At 34.6% G+C, this 21789-nt stretch overlaps 3 protein-coding genes across 4 annotated transcripts; all 3 read right to left on the bottom strand.

The window, feature by feature from the left end:
- Positions 1 to 1513: 1513 nt before the first annotated feature.
- On the bottom strand, positions 1514 to 2399 carry LOC142633547 (olee1-like protein). The gene is made up of 2 exons (XM_075807788.1): positions 2246 to 2399; positions 1514 to 2036 (listed from the first exon to the last, which is right to left on the bottom strand). The coding sequence occupies exons 1-2, from the start codon at positions 2397 to 2399 to the stop codon at positions 1693 to 1695; spliced, it is 498 nt and encodes a 165-aa protein (XP_075663903.1). The 3' UTR covers positions 1514 to 1692.
- A 3890-nt stretch (positions 2400 to 6289) lies between these two features.
- LOC142636753 (14-3-3-like protein B) lies at positions 6290 to 11503 on the bottom strand. Of its 2 annotated transcripts, none has more exons than XM_075811039.1 (7): positions 11230 to 11503; positions 10680 to 10986; positions 10486 to 10573; positions 9487 to 9596; positions 9225 to 9373; positions 6735 to 6793; positions 6290 to 6652 (listed from the first exon to the last, which is right to left on the bottom strand). In XM_075811039.1, the coding sequence occupies exons 1-7, from the start codon at positions 11300 to 11302 to the stop codon at positions 6650 to 6652; spliced, it is 789 nt and encodes a 262-aa protein (XP_075667154.1). In that variant the 5' UTR covers positions 11303 to 11503; the 3' UTR covers positions 6290 to 6649. The 2 variants fall into 2 exon arrangements, with proteins under 2 accessions (XP_075667154.1, XP_075667153.1); XM_075811038.1 differs by having other exon boundaries at positions 6735 to 6796; positions 11230 to 11501.
- Positions 11504 to 14452: 2949 nt separating this feature from the next.
- On the bottom strand, positions 14453 to 19386 carry LOC142633768 (14-3-3 protein 9-like). The gene is made up of 7 exons (XM_075808018.1): positions 19211 to 19386; positions 18770 to 19088; positions 18595 to 18682; positions 17110 to 17219; positions 16836 to 16984; positions 14827 to 14885; positions 14453 to 14738 (listed from the first exon to the last, which is right to left on the bottom strand). Exons 1-7 carry the CDS (start codon positions 19287 to 19289, stop codon positions 14736 to 14738), a joined length of 807 nt encoding a protein of 268 aa, XP_075664133.1. The 5' UTR covers positions 19290 to 19386; the 3' UTR covers positions 14453 to 14735.
- Positions 19387 to 21789: the final 2403 nt, after the last annotated feature.

Here is a 21789-nt window from a genome sequence, read left to right as displayed (position 1 = left end):
AACCTAAAAGAAAGAGAAAAAAGAGAGAGAAATAATATAAGAACAGTTCTCGGCTTACGTCCGAGCAGGTTGATTTACAGTATTCATTGTTGTTTTCAAGTGTTTACCATCTTTGGCTTGTCATTTAATCCTCAAACACTTCTAACCTGGGTTTCAAGCCCACGCTCTACAAATCATATTGTTTAAGGCTCATTGGGCCTGAGCCCGTAACTGTTCTTGGGGCCAGGTGCAATTTTGCACTTACAAATAATTAATGCACAACTATAAATATTTAATATATGCATTTATTTCATTGGCTAAGTCAATAAACTAAGTAAATGAAATATCAAAAAATGTACCACATGGCAAAACCTTATACTCTATTGCATAAGTGTGTGTGTGTGTGTGTGTGTGTATATATATATATATATTTTTAAATAATTATAATAAGCTACTAAACCTGCAACTCGAACCCTTCCTCCTCCCATTCTTAAACCCTCAAGCACTTTTTACATGGAAAAGTGCTAATTCATCTACAATCCCCTGGCTATACATATATATTGATTGATTGATTATTGTCTTATTCAAGTAAAAGTAAAATAAATAAAAAATCTTAATCTAAACTTTTAAAAATTAGTGATTCCATTCCTCTTTGGGGGAAAAAAGTGATTCTAATCTAGTATAATTCTACTAATAGAATTCTTTGTCTATAACAAAGTCAACAAATAGGATTTTTACTAAATGGAACAAAAAAAAAAAATATGGTAATTGAAATATTATTTTAAACAAATTCATAACATCAATGTAGTTTATAAAAGAGAAATGTGTTTCAAACATCTACTATGGCATTTGAAGAAGTAATATCCCTATCTTTCCCAGCAAGATAGGAAAACAAGAAAGAAACCCAATATAAAATAAATAAATAAATAACCAAAAGATATTTTGTTTTTAGAGAACTTAGATCTTTTGGTTTGGAGAAAAAGCTGCTTCACACCCTTGCCTTAGTTGCTTCACAAGCTTGCTTTGTTTTTAGTTGATCTCTTCTTTTACTTTGAAAATGAGAGTTCTGCTGCTCGACCTGTTCTTACTTTAGAAAGGATATTAAATTTGTATCTTACAAGTCCCCAATGCATATCTTTTAATTTATAAAATATTGATTATTTCTACTTCCTTGTATTTGATATATAGGCATATTGGAATTCATTTGTAAAGTCATCATTGAGCTCGGTTTGACCTTTGGAATTGTCATATATAAATACACATTAAGATATGTTGATCGTTTTTCTTTTCTTTGTTGATTCCACTCGATGAAATTTGCCATGTTTTTGAAAAAAAAAAAGAAAGATAAATTGTACACTATGAATTATAATTTGAATAAAGAGCAACAATGGGACTAACAACCACGAACAAATTAGAATCCCTTGTGCATTACTTGCAGATATGAAGCTGGTATACTCACAATACACGCCATGGATGGCATAAACCAAACAATTATAGATTAATCATTCCAACCCCACAAACTACAATCAAAGGAATACTAGGCTGCTAGCCCACAATACAATTATAGGTAGGGAGTTAGACTATAGAACCCCCCACATACATATGATTCTCACGGTACTTTATAAAAACCAAAAGAAAAAAAAAAAACAATGCTTATTCAATCAATTGGTATAACAAATTAAAGGGATATCCCCATTGTCAAATTAATTTTGTTTATAGGATGTCAGAAGCAGTGAGCCCAAGCTCTTTAAGGACCTCAGCACATTGGGGAAGAGCTTCCTTCTTCAAGAAACCAAGAGGATTGGCAAGGCGAACTGAGCTTGAAATGCCATTGTTGCTTGTGAGGCTGACCCTAGCACTCTTCTTGAGGAATGGATCCTTGCTCACCTCACTGCAGTCAGGGTTGGTACTCTTAATTAGGGATACTGCGCAAATGTCTTCCTCATGCTCTTCTTCGACTGCTAGTTTGTAGCTTCCCGATGCGTCGGTCACAGCGGTACCGCTGTGTGTTATGCTGCCGCCTTCACGGTCCCTGCACTCTATGCCCACAGTTGCACCTACACCAACAACAACACATAGTTAATTTCATTCTTACATTGTCACATAAGTCAATAATTCACTAACGTGATAATTAATATAATTGATGTCACGTCAACAATATAATAAGCTACATATTTTGTAGTAATAAACGAAAAAAATGTTGCTACTTTGTTATATGAATGTGTTTTAAGAAAGTGACAATGAAATTGAATTGTTAAGTAATTACCTTGCATGTACTCGCTGACCCTTGTTACAAACTGGATACGGCAAGTGTCACAGTAAACCTTGCCCTCAACGGAGAAAAGGCTTTGGCAGTGAGCAAAGCCAAGGAGGGACAAGAAGCAAAGGGCAGATGCAAGGGAGATGATAGACTTTGCCATTTTTTTTTCCTGCTTGTCTTTTTTCTTCTTTGGATGGGGGTTTTAATTCATAGAAATAAGTACAAAGAAAAGGGAGAGATGAAGTTATTTTTGGGGTTTGTTAAGAACTCTTTGTTAGCTGTAATATTTTGTGAGGTTGTGATTTTTCCCTTCCGTTGCATGCGGTTGAGAAATTATTTGACCCGCTCATATGTTCCTTGAATCTCTCTTTGTCATGAATAATAAGTTTCTCTATTTAAAAAAAAATTTCAATTAAATATTGAGCGTTAATAATAATCCCTAAGGATAGGGATCAAGATTTTTTAGATTTCTTAACATGTAGTTCTTAATAATTTTTGCATTTCTTTAATGATTAAATGGTTAGGATTGTGCCATATCACCAAATAATAACAGTAAATTAATATTTTTTTTTAAAAGAAACACAAATTTATTTGCGTTAAATTTGTCAAAGGAATCATCATACAAACAAAACAAACAAACAAACAAAAAATCTGTCAGGCCACTCTAAAATAACTAAATTCTGTCAAAGCGGAAACAACCCAAAAACTACCCTCTCTTTCTCTTCCCTAATCCCACGGCCAGTCTCCAGTTCTCGAAGAAATATACCCTGTTATGAGTGTATATTTTCTCTCTCCCACGACTAATAATAGGGCGTATGTGAAACATACACTGTATTTTTCCCCAGCCCTCCTACTCCATTTTTGCGTTAAGGGTGCACTTTTCAGAATCCAAAAGCAGTTTCCATTGGCTGATAAAATATAAAATAATAAAATAAAAGAAGAAGAAGAAAAGTAAACATGTGTCACTTGATCTTAGCCAAAAGATTGAGAAAGGAAATGGTGAGGGCACTGCCACACGGCCCACAATAACTTTCCCACAATAACAATATAATACACTATAATAATGTACAAAATTCTTGTTATTGGACTAAAACGAATATTACATACGCACCTTAGATTATTTGGACCCAAAACTCAATAAAAGACAGTTCTTTAGTTTGCTAAGCTACAGAATTGAAGAAAGAGAGTACCCCTACCAATCGGAGTCTAGAATGAGGGAGTGACAATCCCTGCCTATCTTTTGGATTTGTTTTTTAATTAAACTTGTTTCTTCAAGTTATATGGATTTATTTTAACTTCTTGATATATATATTTTTTTGTACTCAATCTCAGGAAAATGGTTTTGGTTGCTTCTTTTGCCATAAACGGTGATAATTTTTCCTGTTTATGTTAACTTAATTTTTACTTTATGATGATGATATTGGAATGGTGACGTGAAATAATCTTAAACTTATATTATAAAAGGAACGTGAGATTTAAAGAACTCTATTAGATAGAGTATTTGAGAAACACTAAAAGATCGTCATTTAAATGATTTTCATTTTCCAGCTTATTGGTATGTCTATTGGGATGATCAACCAAAGATACATAGTCCACCCTACCTACTTGCTTTTCATTTTACTTCTAAAGGCCTGATTTCAAAGAAAAAAAATCAATGGAGGTGTTCAAGATAATTCATCCATGTTGTTTTTCTCAACCTATTTTCTCAACTAATCCTGAGGCCCTTTTCTAAAATCTTCCTCTTAGCATTAGATAGTGAGAGATGAAATTGCTAGTCAGAACAAATAAATGAAAAACAAAATTGAACGGTTCTGGAGGCTGAATATTTTTACCAATCTGCCTAATTCACCTCCCGAATTTTGTCAAAATTAACGGGGTTAATAGGACTCTGAAGCTATTGTAATCAAATTTTAATAAAGCGGTTTATTTCTTTGTCCGGAGTACAAGATGAATAATTTCCCAATATTCATTTCTTCTCTCTCCCCCAATGAAGGCCAATAAATTGTTGTTAAATTGAAGAATGGTAAGCTAGGAGCATTACAATTTTAGTAATATTCCCTCTCAAAATCGAATCTCATCAGTAAAAGAGTAATGCTAAGAAATATACATAAAAGTTTTTGTTTTTGGATCAAATAATGAATAATTTTCAATTGGTGGGAAACTTGGCAAATGTGCCAAGAACATAGAGAATATGTAATTTAAAAGTGAGAATTTCAAAATTTTAATTAGATACAAACTTATAGTTACACCATATGTAACTTAATTCTAACCTTGCTAAGAATATTACAATTTTAGTAATTATAAATTACAAATTAATTTATTAACTTTGAAATCAAATAAAAAATAATTCAAAATAACTATTATACTTATTATGCGATTCCAATCACATTTTATGTCTATTTACAATTTTTTTTTTTTAATAGAAAAATTGACACTAACTTTATCATTTTCCTGGGCAAAAGAGCACAGTATTTATTGGACTCCTATGTCAACCAAAACAATGACTATGATTTATTATAACTTTAAATGCAAATTATATTTTTTCACCTTGAACGATTCTCCCAATTATCAAGAGCCTTATATCTCAACTGTCAAAAGCCTTATATCTCAACGCACCTCCTGGAGTTTCCAAATTTTACATACAGGGTTTAAGTCCCCCTCATTACCAACTATCAATGTGTGTGTGTGTGTATATGTATCTCCCATTACACTTAATCCCTTAAAGTATTGAAATGTACAATCAACTCCAGTTTTAAAAAGGGAAAAACTTTATTGCAGAAAAACTTTGTTGCATACAAGGTCGTGCAGCAACAAAAAGAAAAGAAAAGGACATGTGTCCAAGATTAATGTGCAATACACGACTAGATGGACCCTTGGACATTTATCCCCTTCTTTTTTCTACCACATAACCCTGTATGCAGCAAAACCTCTCTTTTAAAAATACATTACACTTGACCACCTACTATTTGTCTTGCTGCTAACTCTAACAGAATTTAGCATTGAATGACCAATTTACCCCTAAGAGCAACCACATCAGTTTGTAAAAAATTTTGCAAGATAGAAAAAGTTACTAATTTTACACAATCTAAGCAAAAAAACACCCACATCAATGGGTGTAAACTTATGTATAAATGCAAATTACTACAATAACCGTGCAAATATGCACGGTTACTGTAACATGTGCATATAATATATTAATAATTTTTTCTCTCTCCTCTTTGTACTAACTCTCAGCTCCCTCTCTCTAAGGCGCACAACTCTCTCCTTATCTCATCTCATCAATCTTTCTTCCTCTAGCTTCCTCTTTCTTCCTTTGTTTCTCGTTATTTTCGGGTTGAATGGACTTGATCAGTGGGTTTCAAGTTGAATGGGGTTGAATGTCTCTTGCCATCGCCATCGCCATCGCCATCGCCATCGCTTGCCTTTGTTTCTCGTTGTTGCACAGTGGAGGCGTTGATCTTGTTTCTTGTTCTCACCATTGCCACCAGAGGGGCCGATCTTGTTGCTCAAGGCGGGGCGTCGATCTTGATAAGTGGGTTTTGATCCATTTTTTATTTTGCTGGGTTTGTTTTTTTGGTTTTTTGCTGGTAAGTTGTGTAGATTCCGATGTGATACCAGTGTGGATTGTGGGTGTGGGTCAGTGGCTGTGTAGGTAAAGAAATGAATATTTTATTTAAATAAATGTGTATAATGGAAAAACTGATATAGGCATTTTGTATGAAAGTGTAAAATAGAAAAAGTAAGTTTCAAATGTGCAAAATGGAAAAATTTTTGCATCAACTAATGCAATTGCTCTAATCCATTTGTTTTGGAGAGAGGTAAATTGGTCTTCTAATGCTAAATCCCGTTAGACTAGATACCATGACAAACGATAAAGCAAGGAGATAGTTTAGTATAGAAAAGTGTAATTTGCCCAAACTCTTTCCCTCTCTCTCCTACCAAATCAGAGTGGAGATGGGGCCCCCACTTAACATTGAGTGGCTCCACCCCTGCAATTTTTAGAATGCTATGACCAAAAAAATCATAAAGATTAAAGAACACAAGCCCACGGATCTACAAAAACAAGACAATTGATACGACACCGTCTAAATGGTGTCACATGTTCGTCAAACAGAAAAATATGACAAGAAGGCCTCAAGAAACCTTTAAAAGCCTTCAGATTAAACCAATAGCTAACAACATACAGTATGAAGTAACCACTTCGGGGTTGCAAATGGTCTGATAATCCAAAGAGAAACTACAGTCACAAAGACAAACCTACAACAAAAACGAGTGATAGAACTAGAATTACCCTTGTGACAGAGTGTGAGAGAGAGCGAAAAAAGTAAAAAGCACCCTTGAGTTTAGCAGGCATCAACAATTTTCACCATCTACAGATTTCTAATTCCCAAGTTTTGAAGCTGCTTCAGTTCACTGCCAAAGAATAGATAAACACATGAGAGTTCAAAAAACTCAAAAGTTTAACAAGAGGATTGTCAAAATGCAAATAAGCTACCTCTGCATCTTCACCTCCACCTGCCTTGGCAGAACTGTTCAGCTTCGGGGCTTCTTCCACTGCTATGCAAAAAACAACATAAATACCAACTCATTCAAAACAAAAAATATATATATAACTAAATATTTGATCTTTTGCAGTAAAAGGTCCCATGAAAGGACCTGATAGAAGAGCAAACAGAATGGACTAGTAGAGGATTTGGAGCAATAATGAGAGACAGAGAAACCAAGTTCAGATCACAGTTCCACAAGATATTGACACAGAATTATGATATTATTCCCCTAAGAACCCAAATCAATCATCCATTTCATGCAAACATGAATAACCTAAATTCATTCCTTAGAGATGAAAGGTTCTGAAAATTGTACAAAAATCCAGGAGTACTGGGGAAAAAATTCATGTCACTTTTTAGATAATTATGAAATAAACACTAGTTTTTTTCAAGCACTTTTTACATTTTGCAACTCTCTAGTTTTTTTTTTTTGATAAGTAATAAAGTCATTGATATTAAAAAGAGTCACCCAAGTATACAGGGAGTATACAAGGGGGAACAAATCAAAGACGAACATTACAAAAGTCAAGTAAATCCAAAATAGAAGAAAAATGATGGCTTCTCCACACTGAGAACCAGTCAAGTAAGGTTCGGAAAAGAAGAAGTTTGAGATCAGGCATGGAACTCTCGATGTCTTCAAAACACCTACTATTTCTCTCCTTCCAAATACACCACAACAAACAATGAGGAACGGCCTTCCATATATCTCCATTACAATGGCGACTAAAACGACCTTGCCAGCAAGCCAATACCTCAACAACAGACCTTGGCATAACCCAACAAACTTCCAATAAACCGAAAACCATATCCCACAACTCCATGGCAACTCTCTAGTTTTCCCTCAACTAACAAATCCCCTCCTCCCTCCCTTGCCCACCACACCCCCCTCCCCCCCCCCCCCCAAAAAAAAATAAAACCTGATTTGTCAACATAACAGACCAACTGTCCATAATGAATAAGACTCTTAGTCCAATTAATCATTTTGGATGACATCTGATGCAATGTTTTTTGGGTGCTAAGTCAACTTGAAAGATATGTATAGATGAGACCAACTAAGCATAATGGCCCACCTTGAAAGGAATACTCTTTAGAAATAATATTCAACATGTCCAACCAACAGATACAATGTTTAAGCAAAAATAAAAACAACAAAAAGTAACATGGCAGGCTTCCTAAAATAGACTCAATAGAATAAGAAAGGAAAACATATAAACCTCTCAAAAGAAGAGGAGAAAAATAACATTTTCTTTTTATTATGATTCCAATTCATAATTTAGGCAAATTAATGTCACAATTGTGAACCTCACATTATCATCTACAAGAAAATCTTTGTGGCATCAATAAAGGCGTTTAACTCTCATATTCAGCACAGTTCTGATCGTTGAAAAATTATATTAGGTGGCTTTGGAGAATAATGCAAAAAGTTTTTTTGGGTGCATGATACAATAATAAGATAGCACAACTATACTTATATGCTCTCCAAAAAATAAAGCATAGAAGAAAATTTGGGATATTGTACTTGTGGTATTATATTTTCCACTATAACTTGCCAGTGAGCTGTAGCTCAACTAGCACCTCCTGCCCTTACAAGTACTAGGTGGAGAGAAAGATCATGGCTTCAAGACCCACTGGGTGCGTGTGTTACCAATAAAAAAAATATACATAAGAAGATGAACAATTATAACTTCAAACTATCTTAAATGAAATTAATATAATGAACGATAAGATAGAGATGAAAATGATAATATAATCGATTAAAGGGTCAAAATCTGATTTTTTTTACCCAACACCATGCACATGTTTCAAACACTGGTTGGGACCAAAGAATCCACCTCAATCTGCTCTAAAAGGACATCAAAGAAATTATCACGACTGTAAACTCATACCAATCTCACCACCACCCCCCCCCCCTGCGGCAAGAAAGAAACTCTTCTCTCTCATCTTTCTCTAAACCATAATCCAATTATTAATTTCCTTAATAAGACCATCTTTGATTAATATTCACCAAGGCATGAACGTAACTGAACAGTACAGTCAGTACTCAAATTTACAAATTCAATTCAGGAGCCTGTAATAACAGATGGATGTTTTCTATATCTGTATCTAGAAGTCTTCTCCTACTTTCCTCCATCTTCAAAACATCATGTAACGTTTTGAGATCTCATATTCAACTTGACTCGAAGATTTTACCTCCAGATAATGTCACATGTAACTTATTGTCAACACTGTTCAACTAAAAAAAACTGTTGAATCTGTGTAACATAAATATTCATGACATACAAATGCAAAAATGATAGACAAATCCCAGCCTTTTTGTGAATACAACATATATAGATAAATTATCCAAGTAACTGCGGAAATTTAACGGTTGTCACCAAAGTTTCTTCAAGAGTGTAATTCTAGGTAAGATTAATTATCCTAAAAGATCTACAAGTTACCTTCATTCTCTGGGATATCAGAAGTCCACAACGTGAGGTTGTCCCTCAAGAGTTGCATGATTAATGTGCTGTCTTTGTAAGATTCTTCGCTCAAACTATCCAACTCTGAGATAGCTTCATCAAAAGCTTGCTTTGCCAGGGCGCAGGCCCTGGGATAAAAAATATCACGCAAGAACAAGTAAATCATCTCTCTCTCTTTCTCTCAAAACCAAAACAATTTACCAATAAATAAATTACAAAAGAGGAAAGGATGCCATCATACCTTTCAGGAGAGTTCATGATTTCATAATAAAATACAGAGAAATTCAAGGCCAAACCCAATCTGATGGGATGCGTAGGAGGTAATTCAGCCTCTGCTGTAGTAGAAGCTGCCTAAAAGAAGAAACACACAACAAGTGAACAGATTGAACCCAACCAAAATAGCATTCTACAGCATAAAGCTGATAGTTTATGTCCATTAAACCAGTAAAACCCTTTGAAGATGCTTTCTAATTTTCTCATCAGTCGTCACCCAAGATGACTGGTTAAAAGCAAAATTTCAAAATTACATGAAAAGGCATAAGAAAAGCACTGAGAAACACATGAACTCTTTGGTCAAGAGAAAGAAATAACATCAAATAGGCACAATGAACAAATAAACCACACAATTCTACCATGTCAAGAAATACACAGCACTCATCATCCTTACACAATCGATTACCAAGTTTGGCTCACAAACTATTCGTTATTATTAACTTCATAACCATGTAATGCTTTCAATGCGGAAATTTAGTTAGAGCATTACTAGTCATCCCAATCCAACACAAACTTTTCTTAGGTAACACCCAAATTTAAATAACAGAACAGACAGTTGAATATGTTTGCATTTTTCAGACACCCATTAAAATCAATTAATCCCCCATTCAAATCCATATAAAGAGAAGTCCAGAATTGAAAGCTTTTGATTTCTTTTATTTTCTCTACACACTCTTAACAAGTATAAAAGTGAAATTTATTAGGGACTCCTGGTACTATTTCCTCTCATATGAAAATGGAAACCACAATGAATTTAATTAGTAAAGCCCACTATTACTCGAGAGGAACGAATACTGTGCCGTCGTACTCTCTTAGAGTACTTAATAATTACTCTACGCCAAGAGCCTTGTAGCTCAACTGGTTGGAACCTACTAGTGTGTTTCAAATCACACCCCCAAGTATCAAATTAAAGCACAAACTGAAACCCAAAACCAAAAGCATAGAAAACCAAAACAAAATTATCAACCTGATAAGCTTTCATTGACAGATCAGCAGTCTCTTTCCTCTCATCATCAGCCCTGAACTCGGCCAAATATCGATAGTAATCCCCTTTCCTGCAACCACCCCCAAAAAAAAAGCACATAAACAGAAAAAGTAAGAAGCAAAACCCTACTTCCTAAAAAAATCCAAACCCTAAATTAGAAACCCTAATTGACAGACATTTTGTAGAAAAAGACGGGTGATTCTCCAACGGAGCAAGAGGGGATGAGATGCTCATCGATGAGGGCGATAATGTCGGCGCAAACTCGGGAGAGCTCGGATTCGATCTCGTGCCTGTAATTCTTGATCCGCTTCGCGTTCAGATCGTTCCCTTTGGACTCCTCCTTCTGCTCCAGCGAAGATAGGATCCTCCACGAGGCTCTGCGAGCTCCAACCACGTTCTTGTACGCAACGGAGAGTAGGTTCCTCTCTTCCACGCTCAGTTCCACGTCCATATTCGCCACTTTCGTCATCGCATCCACCATTTCTGCACATAAAATTTTTCAAAAAAAAATTCATGTATGGCTGCCGAGAAAATAAAGTAGAAGTTAACAAACGTAAAATACTACTAGACATTTAACCGGGAACCGAGAAGAGGAAAGAGAAAATTGCTCAAACATCGTATTTAGCTTTTTTACTCCGTCGATTTTCTCGGAAACCAAACAGAGGAAGAAAAACAAAAGAGAGAGAGAGAAGAAGAAGAAGGTTTGAGAGAGGGAGAGAGAAAGACCGTCGTAGCGCTCGGCCTGTTCGGCAAGCTTGGCGATGTAGACGTGGTTCTCTCTTTCTTTATCGATCGCCATGGCTAATCTCTCTCAGTATCTAGCCTCTAGTCTCAGTCTCGACCACACAAATAAAATGAAATGAAATGAAGAAAGAAAGAAATGAAAGTAAAGTAAAGAGAGAGTAAAGTTTGAATCTGTTTCTGTGGGTTGTGAAGAGGACGTGTCCCGACAAACACAGACTTGGATGCTCACTCCCCCACGCGCGTTGACCGCCGGGGTGAGAGGAAAGAGAAGTGCAAATATGTATTTAACTAATGGGCGGCAAGAAAATTGATTATTTTAGAATAAATTTTTAATATTGATTTTTTTTTAATTTAATATTAATTTTATGAAAAATATAAAATTTTATAAAAAAAAATTTACTTTTATCTTTTTCTATAAATAATTTTTTAAAATATGGTCTAAATCAATGCAATTAGGATATATATAAAATTTCCCCTTTAACTAATTAATGATTATTGGTATGAACACACAAGTTGAAATCGTGTTGATTTTATCTAAAATTATGAAATCATGTTTTTATTTTCTCATTTTACAATTATATTTGAAATCAAGTTTTAAATACACCATTTTACAAGTGTGAAACAATAATTAGCCTAACAAAAACAAAAATAAAAACAAAAATCTACCATAGTTTTATAGGTTTGAATGGAAAATTGCACCATCTTGCATTTAGCAAAAAGAATGGATAATTTGCATTAACCTTGCCTTAAATTTTCAGTGTTATACTTGTCCTTCTTCTAGTTTGAATAAGATACTCACCTCATCTAAAATGTAAATTATTTATACTGGCCTCTTTTAAGATACATGTATAGTCAATTGATGCTAGAAAGGTGATTGTTATTTAAGAAGAACTTAGGTGTAAACGAGTGTCTTATTTCAAACTAGATGAAAGATGAGTGTAATAACCAAAAATTTAAATGGAAGATAATGCCATTTCCCCAGTTTTGAATGTAGTAAGGCAAAATGTTACACTCTTGTGCATCTCATTAATTAAATTTATGAGATGTAGAAAAAAAGTGTTTTTGACTACTAAATAATGTTCATTTTTTTTTAATTACCCATAATTCAGTAGTGGCATGAACTTTTGTGCAATTAAGTAGGTTGTAATTCAGTAGTGGCATGAACTGTTGTGCAATTAAGTAGGTTATTTATTAAATAATAAAATATGTTGATTCGGTAATTAGGAGCATTACAAACAAAGGAGTGGTTTGATAATTTGTGGTTTCATCAGTCTTCTTGTGTACAATAAAATATTAAAATTTTAAACTTTATAATGGTTGTTTTATAAATAGAAGAAGGAAAATGTTAACAAATACCATAAAAGTATTGGTTCAAAAATTATTGTTATAAATATTTTATAGGAAAATGATAAAATAATTAATTTTTTGGTCAGTTTTTATATTTTATATGAAAGTTGTGTTAAAACTTTTCTAATATAGTTTATTAACAATTTCTCTAAGGGTACCTGTTAACATAATCCATTGATTAAATATTAACTATAAAGCCAAAATAAAAAATAATGAGGTTTATTTATCAAAAAAGAAAAAGAGAAAGAAAATAGGTCAACCCATGCGAGAATGGGTTAACATTTTTTTTTAATGACATGTAGGGCACTAGTCAGGCCCATTGCCATACACATTTTTACACTTTGAGTTGAAACAGGTATATAAAATTCGATTATGGGGAAAAGAAGTATATAAAATTCTATGTTCCACATTTCCTCTTTTTGGGGAGTCTATTCCACCGTACCTTTCTAACTATTATGTTGCAAATTCTCCCCCCTTTATTTAAATAAAATTGAGGTATCTTGTTTTTTAAATACTATAAGCTAACTTGTGCTATGCACAGAAATTTACCTATTTGTGAGGTAGATTAAAATAATTTTATAAAATCGTAAATTGATTAAAAAACTACACCATTACATAATTTGCTCTTGTATGATTTCAATTTGTATTATAATTTAATAAAGAAGTCATTGCTTCAACGTGCAATGGCTTACAAAAAATTTGTTAGATAATTTCAGATACTACAAAAAATAACTTAAAATTAAATTCAAATAATAAAACTACTGAAAGACGAAAAAATATTAAACAATCAAATGATTAATGGCTTAGAAATTATTGAAACAAAACAAAATATATATAACTAAAAAATATAAAAATATAAGAAAAAAATTGGGTTACATTAAAAAAAAAAATTCATGGCTATAAGTTTGCACCTTATCATAAAATATCACATTAGTGAAGTAGAGATATGATAATAATAATAATAATAATAATAATAATAATAATAATAATAATAATAATGTCAACATTTGAGTTTGAGTTGGACTTATTAGAGAAATAGAGTTTCACTCCTTGTTAAATTTGAATTAAACAAAAATATTTTTTTTTTTTAATGATGAGTTTGAGTTTAAGTTAGACTTATTAAAAAGATAGAACAATTTTTTTAAAAAAATAAAATGATAATTTTATTTAAATATTGAGTTGACTTGAAAAATTATTAGAACTTCAGATGCTTCGGTTATATATATATATATATATATATATATTATAAAATAAAAAAAAATCTATATCCCACTTTTTATATTCCACTTTATGCCACCAATCATAGTATGCCATGTATTTATTTTACTTTCGTCGTAAACTTATCATTTTGTCCAATTTGTTGTGTTTCACTTTATACTCTATCAATCATACTTTTTATATTTCACTTTATACTCCACCGTCCAACCATGTATGTCATGTATTTTTTTTCCTTTCCCTGTAAACCCATCATTTTAAGGGGTCCAATTTTATCACAAATCCAAAAATCTCCTTCCCATACATGTTTTTATACTTTGAGTTGAAACAAGTTACGTGTCTTGCATATAAAATACGAATAGACAGACAATCTAAAATGTCTTGCCGACAAATCAAGATATTTCAATAGCCGAAAGCCTACCCTGGACAACCAAATTCATTATGCATCACACGGTTTCTTATTACACAAAGATTTGTCAAAATTCAAAGGCAATAGGATTTGGGTGGATTTTGATAAGCATGTTGATTATGACGGGAATTCAAGTACTTTTGATAGATGAGAATATTTTAGATACCATAGGCTCATCATATTATTGTAATTTTTTTTGTTGGATATGAATATTATTGTAATTTTAAACATGTGTTATGTGTTATGTAGCCCAGGAAAAGAATGGTATACCTAGAGAAACCTTTAAAAACCTTCAGATTAAGCCAACAAGCTGACAATCCAAAGAAAAACAACAATCATAAAGGATAAAACCCACAACAATAAAAAGAGTGATAGAACTAAAATTTCCCTTGTGACACAGAGCTAGAGAGACAAAGAGAGAGGGCAAAGGTAAAGCGCCCAAGACTTTAGCACTTTAGCAGGCATCATTTTTCTCCGTCTACATGTTTTGAATTGCCAAGTCTTGGACTGCTTCAGTTCACTGCCAAAGATTAAAGTTATAAACAAATAGAGTTCAAAAAACTAAAAAAATATAAGAAAAAAGTTGTCAAATAAGTGAATAAAGCTACCTCTGCATCTTCACCTGCACCTACTTTAGCAGATATGTCCAGCTTTTGGGCTTCTTCTGCTGCAATACAAAAAACAACAGAAATGCCGACTCAACCAAAACAAAAAATATAACTATTAATCTTTTATTAATGGATGCTAGTAAAATCCTATAACTAATATTTGATCTTTTCATGTAGGTCACATGAAAGGACCTGACAGGAGAGCAAACAGAACAGAATATAGAGGATTTGGAACAAAAAGGAGAGAGAGAGAGAGACCATGTTCAAATCACAGTTCCACAAGATATTGACAGAATTATGAGATTATTCATCTAAGTATCCAAATCAATCATCTATTTCATGCAATATGCATAACCTAAATTCATTCCTTGTAGATGAATGGTTCCAAAAATCATTCTAAAATCCAGGAATACAGCAAAAATATCTTATGTCATTTTTTAAAACTTATGAAATAAAGACCATCTTTTTTCAAATACATTTTACTTTTTTTCAACTCTCTAGGTTTTCCTCAACCAACAAATTCCCCCCAAAAAACAACGGACAGATCGACCAAAAAAACAAACAAACCAACCAACCAGATAATTTTTCAAACATATCTTATGTCATTTTTTAAAACTTATGAAATAAAGACTAGCTTTTTTCAAATACATTTTACTTTTTTTTAACTCTCTAGGTTTTCCTCAACCAACAAATTCCCCCCAAAAAACAACTGACGGACCAAAAAACACAAACAAGCCAACCAACCTAATAATTTTTTCAAACATAACTGACCAGCTCTCCATGACAAAATAAGACTCTAATCCATTATACTCATTTTGGATGATACCCAATGCAAAGTGCCTTCCACTAAAAGTGATGGATTGCGGGTTCAAGTCTACAAATCAACCTCTCCAAAAAAAAAAGGGGGGGGGGGGGGGTGCTAGTTACCTCTAGATGAGACCAATTAAGCATAATCCCAACCCATATTGATAGGTATACTCTTTAGAAATGGTATTCAACATGTCACACCAACAAATACAACAAGAAGTATTATGGCAGACTTCCTAAAATGGACTCAATAAGTTGGGAAAGCAAAACATACAAACCTCTCAAAAGGAGAGGGGAAAAAGTTTACATGATCATCTTCAAGAAAATCTTTGTGACATCCATAAGGTGGTAAACTTTCAAATCTATACATGGGAACACAGTCTCATATTCAGCATAGTTCTGTCCGTGCAAAATAAATTATATTAAGTGGCTTTGGTACATAATCCACTAATAAAACAGAATAACTATACTGATATGTCATGTTTTCCAAGCATATAATAAAATTTGGGATATTGTACTTATATTCTCCACTAAAAGCTGAAAGTAACGATATGATAGAGACGAAAACTATAATAATAGATTAAAGGGTCAAAACCTGACATTTTTTACCTAACACAATGCAAATGTTTCAAACACAGGTTGGGAGCAAAGAATCCACCTCAATCTGCTCTAAAAAGACATCAAAGAAATTATCATGGCTTGTAAGACTGCTACCATCCCCACGGCCCCCCCCCCCCCTTCCCAACCCAAAAAAACCTCCTCTCTGGTCCTTTCTCTAAACTATAATCCAATTATTACTTTCCTTAAAAAGATCCTCTTTGATTAATTTTATAGGACCTGTAATAACAAATGCGTGTTTTTTGAATCTGAATCTAAAAGGCTACTTTACTTTCTCCTGTTTTCAAAACATTATGCACCTTCTTGGGATCTCATATTCAATTTGACTCCAAGACTTACATTACCTCCTGATATTGTCACTACTGTTCAACTAAAAAATGGTAGATCTGTTTAACATAAATATACAAGTCATGGAAACTTGAAAATGATAGACAAAACCCAGCCTCTTTGTCACATTAACGTATATAGACTGATTCCTTTACCCAAGCAGATGTTAACTGAAACAATAATGGTTGTCACTAAAGTTTCATCAAGAGTAAAATTCTAGGCAAGATTGATTTATCCTACAAAGATCTACAAGTTACCTTCATTCTCTGGGATGTCAGAAGTCCACAATGTGAGGTTATCCCTCAAGAGCTGCATAATTAAAGTGCTATCTTTGTAAGATTCCTCATTCAAAGTATCCAACTCCGAGATAGCTTCATCAAAAGCTTGCTTTGCCAGGTAGCAGGCCCTGGGATAAAAATTAACATGCAAGAACAAGTAAATCATCTTCCTCTTTCTCTCTCTCTCTAAACAATAACAAAGCAATGTACCAATATATGAATAACAAGAAAGGAAAGGATATCATATGCATACCTTTCAGGAGAGTTCATAATTTCATAATGAAATACAGAGAAATTCAAGGCCAAACCCAGTCTGATGGGATGTGTAGGAGGTAATTCAGCTTCTGCTGTCCTAGAAGCTGCCTGCAAAAAGAAATACACAACTAAATGTACAGATTGGACCAACTCAAATGAATAAAGTTAGAAAACCAAAATAGCATTCTACACAAGCTGATAGTTTATGTCCACTGAACTAGTACAACTCTTTGAAGATCTCTCTACTTTTCTCATCACCCAACAGTCAATGTACAAAAGACAAGGGTCAAAAGCAAAATTTGAAAATTACATGAAAGGTTATAAGTAGTAAAAAAGAAATTCAACAAACACCATGATCTCTTCAGTCAACAAATAACATCAAATGGGCACAATGCACAAGGAAAACTACAGAGTCTACCATGTCAAGAAATGCAGAAAATACTCATCATCATAACACAATCAATAACCAAATTTGGCTCATAAATTATTCATTATTATTAACTTCATAACCTCATAATGTTTCAATGTATAACTTTAGCTATAAGATTACTAGTCATTCCAATCCACAAGAACTAGTCTTAGACAACACCCATATTTAAATAACAGACCAAACAATCGAATATTTTTGCATTTGCAATTTCAGACACCCATTAAAATCAAAACTCTAATCCTCCATTTGATTCTATGTAAAGAGAAACCCAGAAATCATAGCTTTGATTTGTTTTCTTTTCTCTACACTCTCTTAGCAAACAAACAAAAAGGGGAAATTATTACTGCTAAGAAACACTAAAAATTTTATACTATTGTTTTACAAACTAACGTGTCACCAATCTAATTTTGACATTCATTTATCATTTTTTTAAATTCACCAATCACATTCATTTTCACATCAACTTGTAATGGCAAAACATTGGACCAGTTACAATGGTGACACATGTCCCTTTTTGGCCACATGTCATCATCCCAACAGGTCCAATGCACTCGATGCGTTGGACCCAAGCCTAACTCAATTTGTAAAGCTCATGTACTAAAATTGTAGTAATTTTAGCAATTTTTAAATTATTAAGTACTCATGGAGGGCACCCCATCACTCCCTTCATAGAGAAATTATTAGGTACCCCGGGAGAATTACTAAAGTGGACCTCCTGATCCTTCTAACCAATAAAAAGTTGTCATTTATGCAAATGTGACATCACGTAATGGTTTTTTATTTTCAATTCTTACGTTGATTAGAAATCTGACACACACATTTGCATAACTGGCATTATTTTATCGGTTGAGATGACCACTTCATCAGTCTTCCAAATGAACCTAATAATTTCTCCCCTTCTTCACGTGGTACTCTCTTTTTTAATGTCACATGAATTAAATTAGTATAACCCGACTATAAAGTATTGAATAATTACTTTAACAAAAACAGCACAAACACAAACTCAAACTCAAAACCAATAGCATACAATACCAAAACAACATAATTACCTACCTGGTAAGCTTTCATTGACAGATCAGCAGTCTCTTTCTTCTCATCATCAGCCTTAAACTCCGCCAAATACCGATAATAGTCCCCTTTCCTGCAACCACACCCCAAAACAAACATAAAAATAAATAAATAAAAACCATAAACCCTTAATAAAAAGTAAAAACCTTAAGCCACTGACATTTTGTTGAAAAAGACGGTGGGCTCTCCGGTGGAGCAAGCCGGGATGAGATGATGGTCGATGAGGGAGATGATGTCGGCGCAAATGTCAGAGAGCTCGGACTCGACCTTGTGCCTATACTCCTTGATCCGCTTCAGGTTCTGATCGTTCCCTTTCAATTCTTCCTTCTGCTCGAGCGAGGATAGTATCCTCCACGAGGCTCTGCGAGCTCCCACCATGTTCTTGTACGCAACGGAGAACAGGTTCCTCTCTTCCACGCTCAGTTCCATGCCGGGTTCTGCGCTCTTCGTCACCCTTTTCTTCATCTGTTCCACCATATCTGCATTCATTTTTTCAAAGTGAAATAAGTTTATAAAAAACCTTGAGTTTAAAAGCTCTGTTTATCATTGTTTTTTTTTCTCAGAAACGAAACAGAGTATAATGGCTAAGCTTTAAAAAGACCTTCGTAGCGCTCAGCTTGCTCGGCAAGCTTAGCCATGTAGATGTGGTTCTCTCTTTCTTTGGTGGACGCCATGGCCATGGGAAAGAAATCTCTTTAGTCTCTCACTCTCACTCTTACGCACTATGTTTTGAAATGAAAATGAAAGTGAGAGTAATGAAGATTGAAGAGTGGCGGTGGAGGTGGTGGACCGATTGAAGAAGATGGGGACTTTAAAACTTGAGAAAGAAAACCAGGTGCGCGGGGACAGAGCAACAGGGACCCTCATTGTTCACTGCCCTGCCCCCACGCGTGCTTCTTAGAGGTGGAGTATCACTTCCAGTTTCTTGAATTCTGATTGGGAGGTGTTGCTAACGGAGTTGCAGAAGCGGGTGAGGTTAGATGGGAATGTTTTAAATGGTGGAGGGATGGGCCAGTTTTCAATATTCATCCATCATGTATTCATGTTGGAATTTTCAGCTACAAATTTTTCTTTGTTTTTTGTTTTTGTTTTGTTTTTTGATTTGGACCGGTGCAATGCAATTACCCCATTTGATCTCGTAATTTTTTTTACTACTCTCACTTTTTAATTTTTAATTTTACAAATTTTATCTCTTTTTTTAATTTAATAATTAAAATTAAAAGTTCATTTTTTTTCAAATCTCAATCTAAACTATCTATTACATAAGGTGTATGCTTAATTTTTTTTTTTAAAACTGTTTTATGGCTTTTAAAAAATGCGGTTAAAATCATGACTTTTTTTTTGGTATTCTAAAATTATGTTTTCTCTTTTCCATCCAAACAATTTATACTCTGGCCCACAAAGAAGATTTAAAAAAAAAAAAAAAAAAACCAAGGTCAACCAAGCTCAAGTGGTCAACTGTTTCTTACTAAACAAGGTTGCAATAGCATGAAGCCTTTTGTGTCCAAAAATAGAATTTGAGATTGTGCCTATTCATTATCATTTTCAATATTTTAAAAAGGTCAAAATGCAAGAATACCCCTAGGTTTTAATCAGTTGCAAAAATACCGTCCACGATTTTAATTCCTCTTTATAAGTTATAATTCTTTGAGGTTTTCATATTCACCAAATTGACTCAAAGACTAACTTTTGTTAACTTTTATGGACAAAAAAAATCACATAAACATTGATGGAACTGACCAACACCCCTTCTTTGGACAACATCATCTAATATACTCGTCTACCTTGGCACAGCACGGACGAACACAGGTGAATCATTAATAAGAGCATTTAATGCCTCAGACGGTTACCAATCAGGTAGCAGACCGTTGGAACCTCATCAAATTCCATATTCATGAGCCCTGAGATGTTACAAAAAGGGCACTAAAGCCACAATTAAGGCCACAATGGTTAGGAACCATGAAGTTGTATATATACAGCTTGAACAGAGATAAACCGGGTACAAAATTTGACCCTAAAAATACTCTTAGACATATATCCCTGATACTTAGAACTTTCTTATTTCTCTAAAAGTTTCTATATTCTAACTTTAGCATCGGAGGCGTTGTGGCAAGCACCACACCGGTGACCACCCTTGGAGGACCTTTGTCCTACGTTCGCAGGGATAGTGACTAGAATTCGACATCATCTGGACGAACTTATAGAACTGACGATTCACGCATCATCAGTTTGATACTGTTTGTAGGAACGACATTTTTGCACTAAGGTTCGAGAGTATAGTTCCAGTCATTTTCTAAGTTCAAATAGAGTCCAACCAAAAGACCCTGCACCAAACTTTGCGCGACTCGCCCCTCTTGGCCGTGGGACCAGGCACTTGCACTAGTAGATGCCAGCAGGGGCCCATCTCTGAGCTTGAAGGTAGGTTGCCAAACCACCTCAGGCTGGGAGGAGGACACCACATCCGTGCCGGTTTGGGGAGTTGATCGGGGGTCACCCACCGGTTCCTGGATAATAACCCCAGTAGATACTCGGGGAGGGGTTCTCGAGGCAATATTAGTCGGAATCTTGGTTTATTGGTCGACGAGACATTGTTTCTTTTTGGCACAGCCGGATGGAGGAAGAGAGGGAGTACGGTCCCCAGCTTGGGCTTGCTAAGGCTGAGCTGAAGATCCGGAGCCAGACAAAAATCGGTCGACAGTGAGCTTCCTCCTTGTTACCGTTTTTGCCTCTTGTTCCTCCTCAGCTACTTCTCGCTCAGCTGCTTGGACTTGGGTTTCGTTCCCTTCGACGAGAATGTGTTCTTGGTCTCTGAGAGCCTGGGAAACTCGTTCAACTGACTCGTCCCTGACTGGGGCAAGGTCTTCGACAGTTATGTAGCGAGGACCGAGATCTTAGGCTTCCCCGGTGGTCAATGTGGGGGGGAGGAAGTTGGCATGTCGGATGTCAATATTAGACAGCAGCGGACTGTCTACTCAAAAGGCTTGTTGGCTGAAAGGTTGCCAAGTCCTGTACATGGGGGTGCAGCTGAGTATGAGGTGCGATGCCCAGAGCTGCCCGTTGGTATGAACGAATATTTCGGACTTAAGCACAAAATTCAGGTCTTTTATGTGCACCACTCTAAGATCCGGGGTAAATACTCTACCTTTTACAACAAAGGAATACAACAAGTTAGTATTCAGA

Source organism: Castanea sativa, chromosome 5, assembly GCF_040712315.1.
Source record: "Castanea sativa cultivar Marrone di Chiusa Pesio chromosome 5, ASM4071231v1".
Lineage (NCBI taxonomy): Eukaryota > Viridiplantae > Streptophyta > Magnoliopsida > Fagales > Fagaceae > Castanea > Castanea sativa.
This window is presented reverse-complemented; position numbering and strand designations above follow the sequence as displayed.

Coding starts and splice junctions, on each gene's coding strand:
- LOC142633547 (XM_075807788.1), bottom strand. CDS start 2,399: ATGGCAAAGTCTATCATCTCCCTTGCATCTGCCCTTTGCTTCTTGTCC. Junction 2,037..2,245: donor GGTCAGCGAGTACATGCAAG/GTAATTACTTAA, acceptor TTGTTGGTGTAG/GTGCAACTGTGGGCATAGAG.
- LOC142636753 (XM_075811038.1), bottom strand. CDS start 11,302: ATGGCGATCGATAAAGAAAGAGAGAACCACGTCTACATCGCCAAGCTT. Junction 10,574..10,679: donor CCCGTCTTTTTCTACAAAAT/GTCTGTCAATTA, acceptor GGGTGGTTGCAG/GAAAGGGGATTACTATCGAT. Junction 9,374..9,486: donor ATCATGAACTCTCCTGAAAG/GTATGATGGCAT, acceptor TTTTTATCCCAG/GGCCTGCGCCCTGGCAAAGC.
- LOC142633768 (XM_075808018.1), bottom strand. CDS start 19,289: ATGGCCATGGCGTCCACCAAAGAAAGAGAGAACCACATCTACATGGCT. Junction 18,683..18,769: donor ACCGTCTTTTTCAACAAAAT/GTCAGTGGCTTA, acceptor GTGTGGTTGCAG/GAAAGGGGACTATTATCGGT. Junction 14,886..16,835: donor TGACATCCCAGAGAATGAAG/GTAACTTGTAGA, acceptor TTTGTATTGCAG/CAGAAGAAGCCCAAAAGCTG.